This window comes from Artibeus jamaicensis, unplaced genomic scaffold, assembly GCF_021234435.1.
Source record: "Artibeus jamaicensis isolate MK-2021 breed Jamaican fruit bat unplaced genomic scaffold, CSHL_Jam_final contig_335, whole genome shotgun sequence".
Classification (NCBI taxonomy): domain Eukaryota; kingdom Metazoa; phylum Chordata; class Mammalia; order Chiroptera; family Phyllostomidae; genus Artibeus; species Artibeus jamaicensis.
Window position 1 is genome coordinate 7,945,088 of NW_026521800.1, and position 17,450 is coordinate 7,962,537.

The following is a 17,450-nucleotide window of genomic DNA, read 5'->3' on the forward strand; positions in this document are numbered from 1 at the left end:
AATTAAAAACAGAACTACTCTATGATCCAGCAATTCCACTTCTAAGTATAACACTACCAAAAATTAAAAGCAGGGTCACAAATAGGTATTATACCCCCATGCAGCATTATTCACAATAGCCAAAAAGTGGAAGCCACTCAAGTGTTCATCAATAGATGAATGGGTATGTAAAATGTGGTGTATACATACAATGAAATATTATTCAGCCTTAAAAAGGAAGGAAATTCTGACACATGCTACATGAACTTTTAGGCCATTATGTAATGTAAAGATAAATAATCTATGATTTTACTTATAGGAGGTACCTACAGTAATTAAATTCATAGACATAAAAGGTAGAAGGTTGGTTGCCAGGGGCTGGGAGGGGAAAGGAGACTGGGGATTTACTGTCTGATGAGTACAGAGTTTCAGCCTGGGAAGGTGAAAAGAGTTCTGAAAATGACTGATGGTGAAGGCAGCCCAACAATGCGGTTTTCATCACAAATGGCAGTCTTTGGCCTATATGAGATAAGAAATAAAAATATCTAAGACTTATTTCCTACCTTCAGAAAAATAGCAAGCAAATAAAAGAAAAAGGCAGATATTTTCACGTGCATTAGAGATTGGGTATAATGGGACTACTATGATTCAGGCTAGAGTAGGAGATGCTCACTAGTTATGAAAACCTATAAACCAGCACTTGTGGACAACTGCACTGAATCCCACCCAAACTAAAATATGCCCAAGCCAAGTGATCAGATGGAGACTATTCCACAGTGGCAAGTTGCATCTGGCAGTGGAAGACTCTGAACTCTGGCCCTTTGTTACCTTATAGTCTACAACAGAGCTAACAGCTGTTTTATTTTCAGAAAAATTTTTTAAAAAGATAAGATTGGACTGAAAGGCCTGTTTACCTGTTGATGACAGGGAGACGAATGGAATGGTGGGTGTGTTTCCCAGTAGGTTGGTCTCAGGCACTGGAGTTTTATGCAGGTTTGGAATGTGACTTGGCCCATAACAAACTCTGGAACCTACTGTTTCCAGATCTAGTGATCCTGACCTAAAACCATGTGGATTATATGATCCATTATTCCAGTGTAGTCCTTGGGTTTGGCTGGTCAGTCCAACTGGTTGGTGTACTTCATTACCATGACTGGTTGTATTAGAAGAAGCAAGGTCTTTTACCCCTGGGTTCTGATAAGGTCTTGGCTGTGCAAAAGGGTCATAGGAGACCCTTCGTCTCCTTTCCTCCTCTCTATTGTAAGCTGCATTTTGTATGGGTTGCTGTTTTGTTTGCTTATCCATGCGGCTGCCAAAGAGATGGTAGTTGGCTTCCTCCTGGAGTTTACTCTGCAGCCTGAGGTCATTCTCCTCCTGCTGGTGCTCTAGAGAGGGAGCAAACCAGGACTCTTCCACAGGACCCATCCCAAGTCCCTGTGAACTATGCAGTGAACAGGGCTGTTCTGTGGCTGAGAAGAAATGATCGGCATTAGAGTTTCATGAAACATTAAAAAGTAAAATGAAACCTGAGCCCCATAATGAATCTGTACCTCAGAGTCACATACTGTAAACGTTGAGAACAAGTAAAAAGCATGTACTACATGAGCCATCTTTTATATGTAATAAGTAGGAGCCCATGCCTGGCAATGAGAGAGCACTAGGGAAATTATAACAAGCAACAGAAGAATGGGTGTTGCAGAAATGACCAAGGAAGAAAGGGACTTGCATTGCAGCAGAGGAGGTACAGGTTGGTGCCGGGCTGGAAAATAACAGCAGCGGCTCTATGCTAATCACTTTCCACAAATTCTTTTATTCTTTAAAGAATAAGAGTAGGAGCAATTATCATGATCTGATGGATAAGGTTTAAGAGGTTAAGTAACTTACTCCATAATAAATAGCTGATAAGTGGCTACAAAATCCTGTACTCTGCCTACCCTTTTGTTGTAAGGAAAAAAGTATCCCTGCTTGAATCTGAGACCAACCCCTCTGCTTCTACTCTGGATCTCGTCATCCCTGACCTTCTCAAGCACTTGCTCCTACACATGCCTCCTTCTTGATCCTGAATCATCACTTTCTCCCTATCAGATATATTAGGACTCTTATGTTCAGGGTACTTTATCATTTTGGTGAACTCAATGGTACTTAACATTTTAAATGTATGTATTTTGATTCCTGAATATATTATATATTCTTTTAAGGTAGGTATTAAATTTTATAGTTGCTGTTTCTTCTCATATGGTTGTGAACAGTATTTAAGAGAGGAGAGTGCATGAATGAGTAAACAAGTAAGAGAATAAACAGATTTCTGAGCAGAGTATAAGTTACCTGAATTCGACCTGCTTGGAGGTATTGCTACACAATCCATTTGGAGAGACTGCATTCTCTTCACAATTTCATTTTGGCCAGGATACTCCTTCTATAATGGAGAGCAAAATACATACTTCAGTAAATACCAGAAAATAGTTCCAGAAGATTACTGTAAGAAAAATGAATCTTTTCAGAAAGTAGAAATTTCACATAAGGTAGCTCTTATGAACAGTAAATATTTTTTTAAATGTGTTTCCCAAATAGCCAAAACAATCTTTAAAAAGAACAAGGTTGGAAGGCTCACACTTTGATTTCAAAACTCACTACAAAGCTACAGTAATCAAAACAGAGTGGTATAGCCTAAGGACAGACATATAGCCCAACAGAATATATTGAAGAACCCAGAAATAAACCCTTACATATATGATCAATTAATTTTGGACAAGGGTGCCAAGACCACTCAATGGGGGAAACATTGAATATCCACATGTGAAAGAATGAAGTTAGATCCTTACCTTTAAACATATATATAAATTAACTAAAAATGGATCAAAAACCTAAGCTTAGGAGCTAAAACTATATAACTATTAGAGGAAAACATGGGAAAAACTTCAGGACATTGGATTTGAAACTGATTTCTTGGATATGGCAATAAAAGCATAGGCAACCAAATAAAAATAGATAAATTTGTCTACATCAAAATTAAAGCCTTCTGTGTATCCAAGGACACTATTATGAGAGTAAAAACAATTTACTGACTAGGAAAAATTGCAAATCATATATATGTGATTAAGGGATGACTATCCAGATATATAAAGAATTTCTATAATTTAATGATAACAACAACAATAACAACAAAGCAACCCAATGCAAAAATGGGAAAAGGACTTAAACAGACATTTCTAAAAAAAAAAAAAAATACAAATCGCCAATTAGTCCATGAAAAGATGCTCAACTTCACAGTCATTAGGGAAACGCAAATCAAAGCCACCATGAAATATACACCACTTCACACTGATTAGAATGACGATTATTTAAAAAACAAAAACAAAACTCAGAAAATAAAAACTACTGGTGAGAAAGAGAAATTGAAACACTTGTGCATTGCTGATGGCAATGTAAAATGGTGTTGCCATTATGGAAAACAGTTTCATGGTTCCTCAAAAAGTTAAACAGAATTATCATACAGTCTAGCAGCTCTACTCCTAGGTATATACATGAAAGAACTGAAAGCAGGGACTCAAAGAAATACTCGTATACCAACGTGCATGGCAGCATTATTCATTACAGATAAAAGGTAGAAGCAACCCAAGTGCCCTTCAACAGATGAATGAAAAAAATGTAGTATGTGTGTACAATAGAATATAATTAAGCTTTAAAGAGAAATGAGGTTGTTGTAAAAGCTACAGAAAAAATGCACCTTGAAGACATTATGCTAAGTCAGCGATTTTCAACCTTTTTCATCTCACGGCATACATAAACTGATTAGTAAAATTTTGTGGCAGACTAAAATGTATTTTTTGCTGATCTGATAAAAATAGGTATAATTTTGATTCATTCACACTGGACAGCTATTGTGTTGGCTATTGTCATTTTTTTATTTGACAATCTAAGGGAAAAGAAGAGCCCCTGACAGTCAGGTACTGCATGTTTTAAAAATTCTTGTGGCACACCAGTGTGCTGTGGCACACAGGTTGAAAATCACTGTGCTAAGTGAATATGCTAGACACCAAAAGAGAAATATTGTGATTTTATGTCTGCAAGGTACTTAGAATACAAAAATTTGTAGAGACAGAAGGTAGAACAGAGGTTACCAGGGGATGGGGAGACAAATGAATGTGGAGTTAAAGTTTCTGTTTGGGATTAAAAAAGAAATGGATATTGATGATGGCTGCACAACACTGTGAATGTACTTAATGCCACTGAATTGGATACTTAAAAACAGTTAAGATAGCAAATTTTATGGTATGTATCTCACCACAATAAAAAAAGAAATTTTCTATAAAAGTCGTAATAATCATTCTAGAAAATGTAGGGAATTAAAAGAAACATATTGTGCCTTCAATAAAAAAAATTAACACTTTGGTATTTTCTTCAGGTCTTCTTCTAAGTCATATTTACATTTTGCTTCTAACACACTGCAAGGTACATAGGTATGTGGTCAAAAACATTCACTGAATGAACATATGGGTGATTTAGAGGAGAATGAGAGAGAATATTAATTATGTGCATAGTTTGGAACATTTTGTATGTTCCAAATACAAATGCTTTTTATTTAACATAAGCATTTTATGTTTTTAGTTTATTGATTATGCTATTACAGTTGTTCCATATTTTTCTCACATGCCTCCCTTCACCCTGTACCCCCCCCACCCCCAGTACCCTCCTCCTCAGTTCATGTCCATGGGTTGTACGTATAAGTTCTCTGGCTTCTCCATTTCCCATACTATTCTTAACCTCCCCGTCTGTTTTGTTCCTACCATTTATGCTACTTATTCTCTGTACTTTTTCCCCCATTCTCCCATTCCTCCTCTCCTCTGATACTATCGATGTGATCTCCATTTCTGTAATTCTGTTTCTCTTCTAGTTGTTTGCTTAGTTTATTTTTGGGTTTTTAATAAGATTTTATTTATTTATTTTTAGAGAGAGGGGAAGAGAGGGAGAAAAAAGAGAGAAACATCAGTGTGTGAGAGATACATCAATCAGTTGCCTCTTGCACACCCTCAGTGGGGGACCTGGCCCACAACCTAGGCATGTGCCCTGACTGGGAATGGACCCCAGTGACCTTTTGATTCACAGGCCGGCACTCAATCCACTGAACCACACCAGCCAGGGCTGTTTTTGTTTTTTAGGTTGAGTTGTTGGTAGTTTGTTGTCATTTTACTATTCGTAGTTTTTTATTTTATTTTTCTCAGAAAAATTCCTTTAACATTTCATATAGTAAAGGCTTGGTGATGATGAACTCCTTTAGATTTTTCTTGTCTGGGAAACTCTTTATCTGTCCTTCCATTCTACATGATAGCTTTTCTGGATAGAGTAATCTTGGATGTAGATCCTTGCCTTTCATAACTTGGAATACTTCTTTCCAGCCCCTTCTTGCCTGCAAGGTTTCTTTTGAGAAATCAGCTGAGAGTCTTATGGGAACTCCTCTGTAGGTAGCTCTCTGCTTTTCTCTTGCTGCTTTTAAGATTCTCTCCTTATCTTTCATCTGGGGTAATGTAATTATGATGTGCCTTGGTGTGTGCTTCCTTGGGTCAACATTGTTTGGAACTCTCTGAGCTTTCTGGACTTGCATGTCTATTTCTTTTACGAAAATGGAGAAGTTTACCTTCATTATTTGTTCAAATAAATTTTCAATTTTTTACTCTTCCTCTTCTCCTTCTGGCATCCCTATGACTTGGATGTTGGAACATTTAAAGTTGTCCCAGAGGTTGCTAAGCCTCTCCTTATTTCTTTTTTTATTTCTTCTTTATTTATTCTGTTCAGGTTGAATGTTTATTTCTTCCTTCTGTTCCAACATATAAAATTGTTGATCTGAGTCCTGGTTTCCTTCCCTTCACTGTTGGCTCCCTGTATATTTCACTATACAGTTGTCCATCACTATATTGAGGTTCACTTATTGCGACTTTCCTGTATCGCGAGTTAAAATCCACAATGCAGTGAAGCCACAATAAGCGAACCATGATGTACCGAGGGACGACTGTATACTTTACTGCTAAGTACCCTTATAGAATTTTATGTTGTTAAAATTATGTAGGTTTAAGAGTGTAGAAAGTGTTTAAGAGCATATGAAGTGTTTATAAGAGTGTGAGAAAGGTTTATAGGAGTGTGGGAAGGATTTATAAAGCTTTAAAATATATATAAATAATAAAGTAATGCCCTTACTTCGCAGATTTTCACTTAATCACGGGGGTCTCTGCAACGTAACTCCCGTGATAGGTGAGGGAATCACTGTACTTCACTTTGTATAGCCTTCATTTCTTTTATTCTGCACCTACAATCAGTTCTGTGAGCATCCTGATTACCAGTGTCTTGAATTCTGCTTCTGATTGGTTGGCTATCTCCTCTTTGCTTACTTCTTTTTCTGGAATTTTGATCTGTTCTTTCATTTGGTCCATATTTCTTTGTCTAGCAAACCTGTTGTGTTGTAAGGGGCAAAGCCTTAGGTGTGCACCACCAGGGTGAGGCAACCTACTTCCCTGCATTGTGATGCTATATGTGGAAAAGGAGTCAGAGTGGTAACAATGCTGCTTGCTTGGCTCTCAGCCTGCTTTCCCCTGCTACCCACAAGTGAATTGGACCCTTCTGGCACTGATTCCCAGGAGGGTGGGTTTGTGTATGTCCCAGGACCCCATGGGTCCCTCCAACAGACTGTCCTGTGAGACTGGGAGTTTCTCCCATTGCCACAACCCCTACAGATATTTACAGCCAGAGGTTTTGAGGCTTCATTTTCCCATGCTGGAACTTTGGGTTGCACAGTCTGTCTTGTTCCCCAATTGTTCCTCCTGGTTTATCCACACACAAATGTGGAATCACCAAGTACGACTGCCACTGCCTCACCCTCCTGGTTGGCCAGCCACCATCTTGCTGTGCATCCTCTTTGCCCCAGCTGTCCATCTCCACTCCTCCTTTCAGTCTGGATGAATGTCTCTCCTTTAACTTTTTGGTTGTTGGACTTCCATACAGTTAGATTTTCTGGCAGTTCCATTTGTATTTTGTTTTTACTTTGGTGGTTGTCCTTCTTTTGGTTGTGTGAGGAAGTGAAGTGTATCTACCTATGCCTCCATCTTGGCAGGAAGTTGAACAGTCTGTTATTTTAATTTATAAAAGCAATAGTTTATTTTATAGTTATATTTTATTACACAAAATACGTAAGTACAGATTCCATTTAAAAGAATTAAATTGTGCAGAATCACATACAGCAATGCTATAGTTGTTTCTTCCAACCACCACTTTCTTCCACTCCCTAGAAGAGCAGTCCCCAACCTTTTGGCACTAGGAACCAGTTTCATGGAAGATAACTCTTCCATGGACTGGGCTGGGGGAGACAGTTTCTGGATGATTCTAGTGCATTACATTCAAGCTCACCTCCTGCTGTGGGGCCCAGTTCCTAACAGGCCCTGACTGGTACTGGTCCATGACCCAGAGTTGGGGACCCCTGCCCTCACACAGAGTATGTGGTTTATCCTTTTATTCTCTCTAGGTATTTGCATATATATTCTGGAAATTTATACACACACATATATAGTCTGTCCAGTAACAGTCCAGCCACTGTTAATATAATGAGAATGGTTTGTGTGACATTGATGTAACCTGATAGCCAAGGAGAGTGAACTGGAATGCACATGTATGAACAATAATGAATTCACTGTACTAGTCAGTGGGGGTAGTAGATGCCATTGAGTGAGTATGTGTACTGTGTGGCCATCACATTCAAAATTACTGAGCAAGTAGAGCAACAAATCTGCATAAAATTTTGCATAAAGCTTGAACATTCCTCCACAAACTACTTACATAATTCAGAAGGCTACAGCTATAGGGAGTTGGTACTTGGCAGCTCCATCACAACAATGAGCCCACTCATGCACCATGTCTTGTGCAGAGGTTTTTTGTGAAACATCAAATCACTGAAGGTGACTCAGCCCTCCTAGAGCCCCGATTAGTCATCCTGTGACTTCTGGCTTTTCCCAAAACTAAAAACACCTTTGAAAAGAAAGACATCTGACTGTCAGTGAGATTCAGGAAAATATGACAGGGCAGTTGATGACAACTGGGAGAACTATATAAGGTCCCAAGGTGCCTGCTTTGAAGGGGACTGAGGTGTCATTGTCCTAAGTACAATGTTTCTTGTATCTTCTTCAATAAATGTCCCAATTTTTCATATTACATAGCTGCATACCTTCTGGACAGACCATGTACACACATATGTGTACATATATACATGCATGTGTATACATAGACAGAGTATATATAACATATAGGATCTAGATATAGAGGAAAAGGATTATACTAAGTATTGTTTTGACTTATTTTTTTTCACTAACAATAAACCATGAAGACCTTTCTGTATCATTATATACTAGTTTCTGCCTCTTTTAAATGGCTATATATTCTGTAGTTTCAACGACTCCAAATTTAGTATATCCACTTATGATCCATATGAATTGTTTCCAATTTTTTAATCTCAAAAACTAAGGTGCTCCCTGGCTGGTGTTGCTCAGTGGATTGAGTGCTGGCCTGTGAACTGAAAGGTCTCCAGTTAGATTGCCTGTCAGGGCACATTCCTGGGTTGCAGGCTGCATCCCCATTTGGGGGAATGTGAGAAGCAACTGACTGAGGTTTCTCTTGCACATGGATGTTTCTCTCCCTCTCTTTACTCTTTCCTTCCCCTCTCTCTAAAAATAAATAATTAAATAAAATCTTACAAACAAAACAAAACTAAGGTGTAAGAAACTCCTGGAGCTAAATCTTTGAGAATACATGTGAATAGGGTACACTACTAAGAGTACAATTGCTGCAAAAGTTCTGTGCTTTTAAAAGTTTGATAGGTTGACCTGGCTGGTGTGGCTCAGTGGATTGAGTGTACGTCTGTGAACCAAGAGGCTGCTGGTTCCATTCCCAGTCAGGGCACTTGCCTGGCTGCAGGCCAGGTCCCCAGTTAGGGGTGTGCAAGAGACAACCAATCAATGTTTCTCTCACACATCCATGTTCTCTCCCTCTTTTTCTCCCTGCTTTCCCCTCTGTCTAAAAGTAAATAAAATCTTTTTTAAAAGTTTGACAGATGCTTCATTTTTCAATGAACTTCACCAATTCATACTATTAACCAATACTGCACAGGGATTGCCTATTAGTCTGCCTATTAGTTTTCACCAACACTCGATATTGCCAATCTTTTAAAAATGTTAATCTAATGGGTAAAAAATTATAATAAATTCATTTTGCTCTTCTCTGTTAGTGGGGCCAAGTATCTTTTCCAAACTTCACTATCCATTGATGGATTCACTTTGTCATATTTTATTCAAGATTTTCACATTTGTGTTAAGTGAGATTGGTCTGTAATTTTCCTTTATCTTCTTTTTCAAGTTTGGGGATCAAGAATATACTAGTCTCATAAAATGAGTCTGGGAGTGTGCCTTCTTTTCTATTTTCTGGACAAATTTTATAAGATTGGAATGATTTGTGCATTGAGTATTTGACTGAAATCACTGATGAAATGATCTGGATGTGGAATTTTCTTTGCGGCAAGAACTTTCATCACTGATTCCATCTTTTTAAATGGCTACGGGAATATTCAGGTTTCCCAATCTAAGTCAGTTTTGCTAAGTTCGACTTTTTTCTCAAAATTTTCCCACTTTATCTGTTTTAAAATTAATTAGCACAAAGTTGTTCACAATGTCTTCTGAATACTACTCTGATGTGCACAGGACTTGTAGTGATGCCTGTTTACTCATTATCTCAGTCTTCTTTCTGTTTTCCTTGATGAGTCATAATTAGTTTATTTTATTAGTTTTTTCAAAGGAGCAACATTTAACTTTTTGGATCTTCTATTAGCTGTTTTCTATATCACTAATTTATGCTCTTATTATTTTACTGCTTTCTATTTGCTCTAGGTTTATTTTGCTATCTTCTCCAGATGAATGCTTATCTAATTCATTTTCAGCCTTTCATAAATATATGTATAGACTATGTTTACTAGTAAGTACTCCTTTGCAAATTCTGTAAGCTTTAGTATGTAGTGCTTTGTTAGCTCCAAATATTTTCTAAATTTCATTATTTTTTAACCCAATTGGTAACTAAAAGCATATTTCTTAACTTCCAACCAAGGGGATTTTCTAAGTATCTTTTAAGATTAATTTCTAGCATAACTGAAATGCAGTCAGAGAATGTAATTATTCTTTACATAATTACAGTCCTTCAAACTGGTTTAGACTCCCTTTATTTTCCAGTACATGGTCAACTTTTGAAAATGTTCCATATGTTCTTGAAAAGCCTTTAAGAGTGTATTCTGCAGTTACTAGATGCAATAGTTTATATATTCCCATTAGATCAAATGTGTTGTCTTGTTCAAATTTTCTATATCCTCACTGACAATTTTTTCTGTTTCTTCTACCAGAGGGAAATGTGTATTAATATCTCCAACTGTGATTGTACATTTGTCTATTTACTCTTTGAGTTCTGCCAATTTTTGCTTTCTATATTATGATTTTATGAGCATATAGATGTCTAAAGCTATTATTCTTATCCTGATGAATCGAACCTTTATCATCATGAAATATTACTAATTATTGTAGTAACGCTTTTCTGCCTTAGTGACTACCACTCATGTTGTCCATTTGATTGCTCTTGGCTTGCACTAGATATCTCGCTTTAAGTGTAAGAGGCTGACAATCTCTTTTTTTTTTTTTTGGGCAATTTTTGACTGTCCAAGTTTTTTTCTTTTTTTGTATTTTAAAATTGCTGTCAGCCTACCTGTTTTATTTACCATAGTCTCCCTTTCATGATTCTAGCAGTATGTTGCTATAAGACTTATGACAGCAGCTTTTTCCTGAATGTGTATGTTGGACAGGTTTTTGTTCCTCTTTGTTGGTTAGTTGGTAACAATGTTTGACATACCTCTCTGACTCCAGACTTCAAACTTACTGCTTCAGCTGAAAAGCAGATGCTGCTCCCATATGTGGCTCAGCATAAGGGAATTAGGGGGAGAAGCCAAGTTTTATGACTGGTATAACTGTGGATCCCAAATAACTCTCCCTGTCAATGTCCCAGGTGACCACGATGTTTCCTCTCTATATTCACTCAAGACTCGCTCCTCTAGCTCTCCTTGAACATTATGTTCTGGGTTAGCTTTCCTTTTTCTGTTACATGTTTCAGCAAATAGACTTTTGTTGGCTTTCTATTTTTTAAGAATTCCTCAAAATGACTAATCCACCTAGGATACTTCCTATTTTATTCCAGAGAAGTTGTGCTTTTGTTTTCATACTTCTGTGTATATTTTCTCTCATTTCATTAGTTTTGAAGGAGGAATGGGTCCAGAATGCCAAGTAGATGTCTGCATAAAACTGCTAATTTTGTTTTATGTTTTTTGTTTTACCAAGCTAGCTTACCTCAGATCTCAGTAACAAATTATATTGCTTTGATTTTCATGATTTAAAATGTATGCTTTGACATGTTAACATTTTTAGCATCTGCTATGTCACCTACCTTTAAACTCTTCACATCCTCCTCTACATCTTCTTTTAACTGATGTAAATAAAAAGGCCTAAATTTTTCTTCAATGCCTAAATAAGAAAAATAGTACTTTAATTTTCTTAAATATTTTCTGAAATAAAATTAAAATATTAGTGAGCTATTATCTTTGAATTTACTTACCTTAATCTGTGGGAAAGCAGTAAAATAAAAATTTAAATGCCAAATCACTGGTTTTCAGAAAAAGACTAACAAGATTAATAACTTGGTGACAAAAGAAGGGACAGTGCAACACCGGAAGCAAAGCGCTCCTGCGAACTGGCATGCAGTGTCTCTGGCTGTGAAGCACAAAGCCCTAGCTGGTGTGAGTTCGTCTTCAAATGAACCAGGATGGGTGGACTCGTTGTTTCTGTCCCTCCGGCAGACTTACCAGAGGATGAAATACACAGAATAATGATTTGGCATCAAGAGTTAGAGCTGTTGGCTTTAAAAGAAAAGGGCAGTTGGAAGATGGCAATGGAGTAGGAGGGAGCAGATTCTACTTCCCCCTACACACAGGAGAAAAACCTGGCCAATCTACCAAGGAACAGAGCAAACAGTTAACAGTACCTCAGTTTATATGAAAATAAAAGACCACAAAGCATAGTGGACATTCAAAAACCAGAAGGTAAGGAAAGTACTGCAGGACAATAAGGTCCCAGGGACAAGCACTGAGACGCAGCTGTAACCCCAGGCCTGGCCTCTGGCGCTGGGTCTACCACAGACTCCTTGGGAGCAGTGGGCCTGCCACAGAGTCCTTGGGAGAGAGCTGGGTCAGCTGCTCCCTCCCTCCCTGGCCAAGCAGGGTTGGAGCAGCACTGGGAGAGACCTGTTTGCTCAAAGTTGCAGAGAGGGGAATAAGCACAAAGAAGCAAACACACAAGGGCCGTGATCACCCATGGAGTCTGTGGTTGCCAGCTCGGGAGAGCTGAGAATCCCGCAGTGACGCACACTGACCCTGCTGGTCACCTGTCTGGCTGGAGAATTGGGATGTATGAGATTGAGTAGAAGAAATTTCTCAAAAAATAAAACTGTTTGGGGGATTCTCCTGCAACAACTGCTGGGCTTACTCCCCACATAATCAGGTAGCAATCCTAAGGTTGCCCAGAAGTCCCTGCCTTTTCCCATAGCACTGGGAAGGGTTCCCACCCAAGCCCGCGGGACCCAGGCAGCCTGGCCAGCACATGCACCCACTTGCACCCCAGCCCATGGCGATGACCCCCGGGGGAAAGAGTGACCTAAAGAAGAACTGGATCCCCAGCCTGGGGTGCTGGAGAGAGGCCCCAGACTACCTCTTGAAAGAGTGCTTGCAAGACTGGCTGAGGACACAAGAAAGGCCACACTAATCGCCCCTCAGCCTGCTGCAGACAGCAAGACCAGAAAAACAGGTTTGGCCAGTTTGAAACTAACAAGAGGAGATTTTTTGGGTTTTTTAAATAATCTTTTATATTTTTAATTTTTATTATTGTTTTATCTTTTAGTACATTTTTTCTCTTTCCTTCTTTCTTGTTTTATTCCTCCTTTTCTTTCCAATTTTATCTCTTCTTCTTCCCTTCTCCTGCCTTTAAAATAAAATATCCACAAGTGAGACAAAAAACTTGAAACTGTGAAAGGACCATAGTTGGACCCAAAGAAAGGAGCATCCCAACAGTTGAGACAGTGAGACAAATTTCACTTTGCTATTGCAGAGAAACTATAAGCTACTGCATATTTGTATTATTATTTTTACATTATTCTTATATCTTTTATTTTAATAGTATTTTTATATTCCTCTTCTTTCTGTATAGTCTTCTTTGCTTGGCTGGTTATATTGTATCATTTGACAGGTTTCCCCTGTTCTCTCTTCCACAGTGTATTGCTAATTTACTATCCTTCATGTCACTTGTGTTTCTTTAGCAAACTACTCAAAGTCCTATACCCCCTTTTCTTGTTATCCAGATCACATAGACTCTGTCATATGATTGTTGCTCTAATATTATTATAAACAATAGCTGTTCCATACAATTGTAAATACTTCACATCACCCCTCCCGAATCTTAGCCCACCTCACACAATCCTGAACTCTATTAGTGTAGGTTAGCTCTATTCTCCCACACACTACACCTATTTACTATCCTTTATTCTCACCTTACCTCAGAATCTAACCTGACAGAAACTCACTGTTTTCTAAATCCAACTCACAATCCTTCCCTCCCCAACAAGAGTCTTATCTTCTTTCCATCCTTTCTTAAAAGTGGCTAGTTGGGTTGAAGATGACAGTCAACATTATACATAGCCAAATGATGTCCTAACTCTTCTCTACTGGAAGCTACTGTAAATATCATAGAATACTCTCCTGCTCTCATAAAATATTTTGCCTTCCCCTCCAACTGATCACAAAAAAAGAATAATTGAAAACAGTGAACAACAGGATACCCACTAGAAGAGGAACCCAAATAACAAAAGAACCACCAATAGATAATAACAGAAGGTGAGGAGGGAGTGGAAACCACACAAACCTCAACCCAGGACCCATCTGGAAATACAACTAAATAGTGGAGAAACTACCCAGTACAAACAACTGAGCAAGACCAAAAGAGAATCCTCGAAATCTTGTACACACGAAAGAACTAGCTTCAACACAATCTGCCCTCACCAGCACAACAAACTACAAGAGGTGGTGGACAGAGTGACCCTCACATAACAAACTGGTGGGAAGGACCCACAAAAGAAAGACCCCAAAATGATCAAAACTCAAAGACAAACTAAGTGCCAACATAAAGGACAGCCCAAGACCAGTGATGTGGGGAGATCAAGGAGACCACACCACTGAATCTCACAGGTATTATACCACAGAAGTTCACACCATAAATCCAGGGAGCCAGAACAAATCAATTTAAGAAGCTGAAGCTAACAAGAAAAGTCTCATAAACAATGAGAAGAAAACCAAACAATCCCCAAGTGAAAGGAAAAGAGGAAGCCTCAGAAAGAATGCTAGATGAAACAGAGGCAAGTCAGCTATCAGATATCGAATTCAAAGCACTGGTTATCAGGAAGTTCAAAGAGCTCACAGAAAGTTACCAGAAACTACAGGGGAACTACAAGGAAATCACTGAAAACTATATCAACATTAAAAAGGAAACAGAAACTATCAACAAGGGCCAAGAGGAAATGAAGAATACAATTTCTGAACTGAAGAACACAGTGGAAGGAATCAAAAGCAGGATTGATGAAGCAAAAGATCGAATAAGTGAGTTGGAGGACAAAGTAGAAAAAAACACCCAGACAGAGCAAGAAAAGGAAAACAGGCTCAGAAAGAATGAAGAGAGATTAAGAGAAATGCAAGACAATATGAAAAGTAATAATATCTGAATAATAGGGATACCAGGAGGAGAAGAAGAGCAAGGGATAGAAAAACTATTTTAAAAAGTAATGATGGAAGACTTCCCTAATTTGATGATAGAAAAAGTCACGCAAATCCAGGAAACACAGACATGCCCAATAAAGAGGAACACAAAGAGGCCCACTTCAAGACACATCATCATTAAAATGGCAAAATTCCAAGACAAAGAGAGAATCTTAAAGGCAGCAAGGGAGAAACAGGAAGTAACATACAAGGGAGCCCCAATAAGGTTAACTGCTGACTTCACAATGAAAACACTCCAAGCAAGAAGAGAATGGCAAGAAATATTCCAAGTAATGAGAACCAGAGGCCTACAACCAAGGCTACTTTACCCAACAAGGCTCTCACTCAAGATAGAAGGCCAAATAAAGAGCTTCCAAGACAAAAGAATTCTAAAAGAATATACCTCCACAAAACCAGCTCTGCAAGAGATGCTAAAGGGAGTACTCTAAGGACAGGAAGGAAAAGAGAGAGACAGAGAGGAACACAGGTATAAAAATGGCAATGAATAAGTACCTATCAATAATAACCTTAAACATAAATGGATTAAATACTCCAATCAAAAGACATAAAAATAGATGAATGGATAAGAAAACATGACCCACATATATGCTGCCTACAAGAGACCCACCTCAGGACAAAATCCCTACACAGACTAAAAATGAATGACTGGAAACAAATTTTCCAAGCAAATGGCCAGGAAAAAAAGTCGGGGTAGCAATACTCATATCAGACAGAATAGACTTCAAAAAACGGGCCATAAAAAGAGACCCAGAAGGTCACTTCATAATACTCAAGGGAAGAATCCACCAAAAAGACATAAACACTGTAAATATATATGTACCCAACATAGGAGCACCCAAATATATAAAGAAAATTTTAGAGGACTTCAAGAAAGATATTGACAGCAACACAATTATAGGAGGAGATTTGAACACCCCACTGTCAAAAATGGACACACCTTACAAACAAAATATCAACAAAGATATTGTGGCATTAAACTACGCCCTCGATGAAATGGACTTAACTGATATATATAGAGCCCTTCATCCCCAAAAAGCTAAATACACATTTTTTTCAAAGGCACATGGAACATTTTCAAAATTAGACCACATGATAGGACACAAAACAAGCCTCAACAAATTCAAGAAAATTGAAATCATACCAAGCATTTTCTCTGACTACAAGAGACTGAAACTAGAAACCAACCCCAAGGGAAAACACCCAAAACACTCAAAATCATGGAGATTGAACAGCGTGTTATTAAACAAGGAATGGGTCAAGAATGAAATTAGAGAAGAAATCAAAAAGTTTCTGGAAACAAATGAAAATGAAGTCACAACAACCCAAAACATATGTGACACAGAAAAGGCAGTCCTGAAAGGGAAGTTCACAGCAATACAGGCCTACCTAAAAAAGATAAAACATTTCAAACAAACAACCTAACCCTAAGCCTACAAGAACTTGAGGAACAACAACAAAGACAGCCCAGAGCAAGTAGAAGGAGGGAGATAACCAACATCAGAGCAGAATTAAATGACATAGAGATGAAAAGCAAAATTCTAAAGATCAGTGAATCCAGGAGCTGTTTTTTTAAAAAAGATAAATAAAATCAACAAGCCTTTAAGCAGGCTCATCAAGAAAAAAAGAGAGAGGACCCAAATAAACACAATCAGAAATGAAAGAGGAGAGATTACAACTGACACAACAAAAATACAAAGGATTGTGAGAAATTACTATGGAGAAATGTATGCCAAGAAATTTGAAAACCTAGGTAAAATGGACAAATTTCTAGAAAAATATAATCTTCCAAAACTCAATGTAGAAACAAATGAATGAAGCAGAAAAGCTCCTCAATGAAGCAGAAAGCCTGAACAGACCAATAACAGCAGATGAAATTGAAGCAGTAATCAAAAAACTCCCCCAACAAAAGCCCTGGACCAGATGGTTTCACAGGAGAATTCTACAAAGCACTTAATGAAGAGCTAACCCCTATCCTTCACAGACTATTCCAAGAAATCAAAAATGATGGAAGACTCCCAAACTCTTTCTATGAAGCCAGCATCATCCTAATGCCAAAACCAGATAAAGACACAACAAAGAAAGAAAACTTCAGGCCAATATCACTGATGAACATAGATGCTAAAATCCTCAACAAAATATTGCCAAACCACATGTAACAATACATTAAAAAGATCATACACCATGACTAAGTGGGATTCATCCCAGGGATACAAAGATGGTTTGATATTTGCAAATCAGTAAATGGAATATATCACATAAACAAAAGCAAAGACAAAAATCACATGATCATATCAATAGATGCACAAGAAGCTTTTGATAAGGTACAATACCCATTTATGATAAGAACACTCAGCAAAGTGGGAACAGAGGGAGCATTTCTCAAAATAATAAAGGCCATATATGAGAGACCTAGAGCCAACATCATATTCAATGGGCAAAAACTAAAAGCTTTTCCACTAAGATCAGGAACAAGACAAGGTTGTCCATTTTCACCACTTCTATTCAATACAGTATTGGAAGTTTCAGCCACCGC

General features: G+C 38.0%; 1 protein-coding gene across 2 annotated transcripts in view; it reads right to left on the reverse strand.

Moving 5' to 3' along the window:
* The window catches only part of RIPK1 (receptor interacting serine/threonine kinase 1), a 45,682-nt gene that overhangs the window by 4,353 nt on the left and 23,879 nt on the right, over window positions 1-17,450 (reverse strand). Inside the window, exons 7-10 of one of the 2 annotated variants that reach the window (XM_037148745.2) lie at window positions 11,488-11,564; window positions 2,305-2,395; window positions 894-1,448; window positions 388-498 (exon numbers count right to left, since the gene is read on the reverse strand). In XM_037148745.2, the coding sequence (XP_037004640.2) occupies window positions 388-498; window positions 894-1,448; window positions 2,305-2,395; window positions 11,488-11,564 (834 nt within the window). The remainder of the gene's footprint in view (window positions 1-387; window positions 499-893; window positions 1,449-2,304; window positions 2,396-11,487; window positions 11,565-17,450) is intronic. The other variant, XM_037148746.2, reaches the window with a different exon arrangement.